General features: G+C 50.4%; 1 protein-coding gene across 1 annotated transcript in view; it reads right to left on the bottom strand.

Moving 5' to 3' along the window:
- Window positions 1-660: 660 nt before the first annotated feature.
- LOC132591072 (dicarboxylate carrier SLC25A8) overlaps window positions 661-7,214 on the bottom strand; it is a 30,903-nt gene continuing 24,349 nt past the window's right edge. The window contains exons 6-7 of the mRNA XM_060263959.1: window positions 5,016-5,196; window positions 661-3,379 (exon numbers count right to left, since the gene is read on the bottom strand). Of these exons, the coding sequence (XP_060119942.1) occupies window positions 3,265-3,379; window positions 5,016-5,196 (296 nt within the window). The 3' untranslated portion in view covers window positions 661-3,264. The remainder of the gene's footprint in view (window positions 3,380-5,015; window positions 5,197-7,214) is intronic.

The raw sequence follows: 7,214 nt of genomic DNA, 5'->3' as shown, positions 1-7,214 counted from the left end.
GGTCAGCCAGAGCTCTCTTATCAGGAAGAACCTGGTTTGATTCCCCACTCCTCCACTTGCAGCTGCTGGAATGGCCTTGGGCCAGCCAGAGCTCTCTTATCAGGGAGAACCGGGTTTGATTCCCCACTCCTCCACTTACAGCTGCTGGAATGGCCTTGGGTCAGCCAGACCTCTCTTATCTGGAAGAACCGGGTTTGATTCCCCACTCCTCCACTTACAGCTGCTGGAACGGCCTTGGGTCAGCCAGAGCTCTCTTTGGGAGAACCAGGTTTGATTCCCCACTCCGCCACTTGCAGCTGCTGGGATGGCCTTGGGTCAGCCATAGCTTTCGCAGGAGTTGTCCTTGAAAGGGCACCTTCTGTGAGAGCTCTCTCAGCCCCACCCGCCTCACAGAGGGTCTTGTTTTGGGGGGAGAAGATATAGCAGATTGTAAGCCGCTCTGAGACTCTGATTCAGAGAAGAAGAAAATATTGGATTTATATCCCGCCCTCCACTCCAAATCTCAGAGTCTCAGAGAGAAAGGCAGGGTATAAATCTGCTGTCGTCTTCTTTAAAAAAAAACATTTATTTCTAGTTCACGTGCTTGGTTTATTATCAAACCTCTTCTTAAAATTCTACTCAGTCTGACGAACCAAAACAATCACACCAAGCCCTCTAGGATCAGGGTTGCTTCCTGTTGTAGCTTTATTTTAAAAGTCATGCAGAAAACACAAGACGTTTAACGTTTTAAAACATGATCCGTTACAACCTGGCATCATCGGAAGTGGCTTCACACAACATGCACTTAACAGGCCCAGAGATACGCAAGGTTTCCTCCAAAGTTAACAACGAGCAGCCAGGATCTAGTATTTCGGCAAGCCCCGCAAAAACGGCATTTATTGAAATTTCCACAAAAAGAATGAATAAGGTCGTATTTCCTGAAAAAAAAATAATTAGTAAAAGTCGTCTTCCTCCCAAAAACATCCCGACTGCAACTCAAAAAAAGCCTTTTATCGACCTGCAGCGAGGCAAATGTGTCACGCAGCTTCTACCAAAGCCAAAGGGGAATTTATGCTTTTTTTATTGAGAGGCGGGAGGGGAAGAACAGCTCAAGTGCAAGCACTCCTTTCCTGCATTCTAGCAAATCTAATTCTGAGGCTCACAAAGGACACTTTCGCTTTTGGGGAGGGGGAAGGATTTAAGAAGTTATCTTCCATGCGGGACCTAGGGAAAACCATGCCTGACGGACGTCGCTTACGGCAACACCATTATTCTTGCATGCAGCTTGCTTGCAAGACTTTGTTCCCAAAACCCACCTCCCTTTGCCAAAGGGCCTATGGTAAGATTCCAGCTTGATTCGGCACATCCTAGACACCCCCCTGCTCCAGACCCAACAAGCTCTTCCTGCTACCTGTGCACCTTTTCATGCTGAGTACTTCCGTTCTTGAAGATGCAGAGAGATTACGGGAGTATCTAGTAACCATTTGACAGAAAGCCAAAGTTCTCCAGTTGTTTTAAAAGGGGTAACTTGTTCGCCAGCCCAGCCCAAAGCAAGCGGGGGGTCCTAATAGGGCCAGTAAGTGAGGAGTCAACCGAAGACCACTGCTCTTACTGTGCTAAAGGTTTTGTGCATTCTTGTTTTCTTTGTTTATTGAGGGGGGTTCCCACCCCCCTGTTCTGTGCGTTTTGCTCCCTCTACTGGTCAATTTGATATTACACCTGCTTACATCCGGCATTATCTCCCTGCAGATTTAAACTGCACATTTCATGCCGGACGTAAACCGGTGTAATATCAGATCGACCACTAGAGGGAGCAAAACATGTACAAAACAGGAGGGGAACACCCCCCCCAGAAACAGGACGAGCGCAGAAAATGAGAAAGCAGAAAAGCCCACAGATAATAGCTTAGGCGTCGAAGGTCATTTCGTATCACTCCCCATGGTATACCCACACAGAACTATCCCACTGGATTGCTCCTGAAACAAGCTTGTTTAACGAGAAAAGAGAAAGGGGGGCGGGAGAAGAAAATCTACATTTTGCAAAACTTTTCACATCCTCCTAACTCTTATAACGAAAGAAGTCTTCAGCCAGAGATAGTATGCTTACAGTGCAATCCTACGCAAAGCTGCAATCTAGACCCCATGGAAATTGACGGGTTAGACCGAAACCCCTCAGCGCAGGGTTGCACCATTAATCCTCTGACATAACAACGCCGACTGAATTTCTCCACACGAGATTGGCTAAAGTCCCTAGATCAGGCCGACACCCAAGGGCATCTCCACTCTTCCTTAACGTTAAGATTTATTTTAAGGAGAGTTTTGATACGAGGGTTCCCACAGACCACTGCCACAGGGCAATTTTTATACGGGAACGTTCTAACGAGATGTTAATAACGTCCGCTACGTGTAGCCCCTCAGAGAAACTGTGCTTTTTAAAGAGAGGCAAGAAGGAAAGACCCAAATGGCAGAAAGACCCAAAGACAGAACGGGATGTTTTGGGGAGTCCGTGACCCGTGGGGCTGAGTCAGTCACACAACACCTCTGTGACCCATTGAAAGTGGGGGGTGATGCTAGACGACTGAGGGACGGGGGGACCCTCAGCCACGATTGTCCCAACTTCAAATTGGGAGTCATTGTGGTCCTTAGACTGTGGACCGCTTCTTAAAATGAAATCTTAAGGGCTAACCCTGGGCCCACACACCATCCTGGATCAGCCATCAAAACCTTTACAACAGCATGATTGGGGGGGGGGGCAGGGAAGAAACACAATGTGGACCAGGTCGGGGAGGCAACCATAACGATTCAGATTTCACAACATCTCCTTAAAAGAAAAAAAGAACATTTCTTATATTGTTGACCTCTCACCTGGCCTCCGTTAAACAAACACAACGGGGACGCCACACGTAGCCTCCGAAACCTAAAATTCTTCAAAACTTAAGATGGCAACGTTTTGTCGTGGGGGGGGGGGAGTGCGGGAAGAACGGGCGACAGTTATATTTTTAAAAATTACCTTTTTAAAAAAGGCAGCACGATGCGCTTGAAGCTACGGTCCCCTTCCCCACCAGCACCCAAGCAAGCAGAGAGAAAGAGTCCCAGGTCAACTTGGAAACTCCAGACTTAACGAGCAAGAGAAGCCACAAAACATTCAAGACAAAGAAGTAATAATTTAAAAAGACGCGAGGACGGAAAAGGCGACGATTCTGCCGAGGGGCGGGACAAACGCTCCCGAGCGGTTGATTTTTCTGTTGCGCACGAGGTTATCTGTGAACTGCACACGTCCGCTGGCTCAGAAGGGGGCTTCCCGCGATCCGCGGGCTGCCATCATGGCGCGCTTCAGCTGCTCGTAGGTCACGAACATCACCACGTTCCAGGATCCCAGCCGCAGAAACGAGGGAGTAAAGCTGAAGAGGGAAGGGCAGGGAGACGAGACATTAAAGACACCCTGCGCAGGAGAAGACGCATTGCAGGAACAGCGTTCACAAGGCCCAGGGGTCGTTTTGTAGAAATATAGGTGGTGGAACTCATTAGCATATGCCACCACCACCCCCAGCCAAAAGCAACCCCCGTGCAAGAAAGCAGAGCCCCAGGCGAGCGAGGCCTGCTTGGACTGGCTAGAGATCCAGCCAGCCCAAGCCGGCCTCGCTCGCCTGGGGTTCTTTTGCCCACCACCCAAGTCAAAAGGCCAGCAAGCCACTCTCTGCCCAAAATCACATGAGTGGAGAAAGGGTGGTGTGGGCTTCTCCAGGGGTTAATGAGGGCTGCTGGGGGCGTGGCAAAGCCCCTGGTGGCTGGCTTCTTGCCTGCTCTATAATCCAGGGATTGTTATGCAGCTGCACCTCCTATTCAATGGACGAGGGAGGTCAGAAAGGCTCAGGAGCTGTGCTCCTGTGAGCTCCTGCTGAATCCCTGAGGCCTGAGAAGGGACATCCAACGAGGAGAAAGCCAAATCAGAACCAGGAGAGTAGTGTTTTGGGGAGGAGTCCCCAGCACGGGGCACCCATGCCAACTTTTTTTCCAGAACCCGCCAGGTGCTTTTAGAAAACAGCAGAGCTTCCGCCCAGCAAGGCCTCTGATTGGCCACTGGAGATTTGATTGACTTGGCAGATTTTCTCGAAAAGACATTATTGGGCAGCAGCTGCCACCCCATCGACATCCACTGTGCGGTGTCAGAATTCCAGTAGTGGTACTCTTATCTGGGAGCACTGGGTTTGATTCCCCCCTCCTCCACTTGCAGCTGCTGGAATGGCCTTGGGTCAGAGGTTGTCCTTGAAAGGGTAGCTGCTGTGAGAGCCCTCTCAGCCCCACCTGCCTCACAGCGTGTCTGTTGTGCAGGGAGAAGATATAGGAGATGGTGAGCCGCTTTGAGTCTCTGATTCAGAGAGAAGGACAGGGTATAAATCTGCAATTCTTCTTCTTCTTCAAGAGAGAGAGAGCCAGTTTGGTGTAATGGTTAATTGTGCAGACTCTTATCTGGGAGAACCGGGTTTGATTTCCCCAATCCTTCACATGCACCTGCTGGAATGGCCTTGGGTCAACCACAGCTCTCACAGAGCTGTCCTTGAAAGGGCAGTTTCTGTCAGAGCTCTCTGGGCCCCACCTACCTCACAGGGTGTCTATTGTGGGGGAGGAAGAGAAAGGAGATTGTCACTGGCCTGATCCAACATGACTTCTCTTATGTTCTTATTTCTGGGGCAGTGATACTCTGTATTCTTGGTGCTTGTGGGGGACACAGTGGGAGGGCTTCTAGTGTCCTGGTCCTCCTGATGACACCTGGGGTTTTGGTCACTGTGTGACACAGAGTGTTGGACTGGAAGGGCTGCTGGCCTGATCCAACATGGCTTCTCTTGTGTTCCTATTTCTGGGGCAGTGGCCCCACTGGTGGACCTCCTAATGGCACTTGGTTTTTTTGGCCACTGTGTGACAGAGTGTTGGACTGGGTGGGCCTTTGGCCTGATCCATCACGGCTTCTCTTCTGTTCTTAACCGCCCACCGCAACAAAGCCCCTCTTCTCCTTATCCAGAAGGGCTGGAGACTCACCCTTTGTAGAAGGCCAAGGGTCCCTCCTTCTGGAGCATAGCCAGGGCACAGTTCACGGCACTTCTGTATTGGCCAGGGGCAGAGTTCATGTATCTCGTCTTCACTACGTCAACGGGGGAAGCGATGACGGTCGTGCAAAACCCAGCACCAAATGCCGAGGTAAAGTGGCAGGGGAGGTTATCTGGAGGAGGGAGACAGAGAGGAGTGAACAGGCTTGGGAACAGATTCGTAGCCCCTGTGGGCATTTTCGGCACCCTGGTAAGGCAGCCACGGCCAGGTATAAACAGGGCTGTGCCCCCTGGTGTGCCCCAAAGTGCCCCATCTGAAATATCTTATTTGAGACAGCCAGTGTGGTGTGGTGGTTAAGTGTGCGGACTGTTTTCTGGAAGAACCGGGTTTGATTCCCCACTCCTCCACTTGCAGCTGCTGGAATGGCCTTGGGTCAGCCAGAGCTCTCACAGAGTTGTCCTTGAAAGGGCAGCTTCTGGGGGAGCTCTCTCAGCCCCACCTGCCTCACAGGGTGTCTGTTGTGGGGGAGGAAGGGAAAGGAGATTGTAGGCCGCTCTGAGACTCTGTCCTTAAAAGAGCAGCTTAAAAGAGCAGCTCTCTCAGCCCCACCCGTCTCACAGGGTGTCTGTTGTGGGGGAGGAAGATAAAGGAGATTGTTCACTTGTCAGTTCTCCAGGAATAGAGTCTGTTGCTCTTAACCACTACACTAAATTGGCTCTTTTTATTTATACCCCTTCCCTTTACTCAGTCTCAGAGCGGCTTACAATCTCCTTTCCCTCCCCACAACAGTCCCTGTAAGGTGGGTGGGGCTGAGAGGGCTATGAGAGAACTGGGGCTGACCCAAGGTCACCCATGGAGGAGGAGGGGGAGGAATCCAACCCGGTTCTCCAGATTAGAGGCCGCCGCTTTTAACAACTGCATGTCAAGCCCTGAGATTCCAAATAATGAAGTCCTTTGTTATGTTTCAAATAGACTGGTTTATTTAGGAATTCAAAGGTGCTACAAGGAACATGGTCCTTGGAAATACTGAGATAGCAGAGGTTACATGCTTACTATATAGGGCAGGGGTGGCCAACGGTAGCTCTCCAGATGCAATTTTGCCTACAACTTCCATCAGCCCCAGTCATTGGCCATCCTGGCTGGGAGGTGGTGGCGGCTACAAGCATAGCCAGCTTTAAGAGGGAATTGGATAAAAATATGGAGCAGAGGTCCATCAGTGGCTATTAGCCACAGTATATATACGTGTGTGTATATGTGCGTATATTGGCCACTGTGTGACAGAGAGTGTTGGACTGGATGGGCCTTTGGCCTGATCCAACAGGGCTTCTCTTACATTCTTATGTGACACAGAGTGTTGGACTGGAGGGGCCATTGGCCTGATCCAACATGGCTTCTCTTATGTTCTTATGTGACACAGAGTGTTGGACTGGAGGGGCCCTTGGCCTGATCCAACAGGGCTTCTCTGATGTTCTTATGTGACACAGAGTGTTGGACTGGATGGGCCACTGGCCTGATCTAACATGGCTTCTCTTATGTTCTTATGTGACACAGAATGTTGGACTGAAGGGGCCACTGGCCTGATCCAACAGGGCTTCTCTTATGTTCTTATGTGACACAGAGTGTTGGACTGAAGGGGCCACTGGCCTGATCCAACAGGGCTTCTCTTATGTTCTTATGTGACACAGAGTGTTGGACTGGAGGGGCCCTTGGCCTGATCCAACAGGGCTTCTCTGATGTTCTTATGTGACACAGAGTGTTGGACTGGATGGGCCACTGGCCTGATCTAACAGGGCTTCTCTTATGTTCTTATGTGACACAGAATGTTGGACTGAAGGGGCCACTGGCCTGATCCAACAGGGCTTCTCTTATGTTCTTATGTGACACAGAGTGTTGGACTGAAGGGGCCACTGGCCTGATCCAACAGGGCTTCTCTTATGTTCTTATGTGACACAGAGTGTTGGACTGAAGGGGGCACTGGCCTGATCCAACAGGGCTTCTCTTATGTTCTTATGTGACACAGAATGTTGGACTGAAGGGGCCACTGGCCTGATCCAACAGGGCTTCTCTTATGTTCTTATGTGACACAGAGTGTTGGACTGGATCAGCCATTGGCCTGATCCCACATGGCTTCTCTTATGCTCTTATGTGACACAGAGTGTTGGACTGGATGGGCCATTGGCCTGATCCAAC

Source organism: Heteronotia binoei, unplaced genomic scaffold (genome assembly GCF_032191835.1).
Source record: "Heteronotia binoei isolate CCM8104 ecotype False Entrance Well unplaced genomic scaffold, APGP_CSIRO_Hbin_v1 ptg001496l, whole genome shotgun sequence".
In the NCBI taxonomy this organism is placed as follows: domain Eukaryota; kingdom Metazoa; phylum Chordata; class Lepidosauria; order Squamata; family Gekkonidae; genus Heteronotia; species Heteronotia binoei.
Note: the sequence above shows the minus strand (reverse complement) of the source record. Positions and strands in the feature narration are given on the sequence as shown.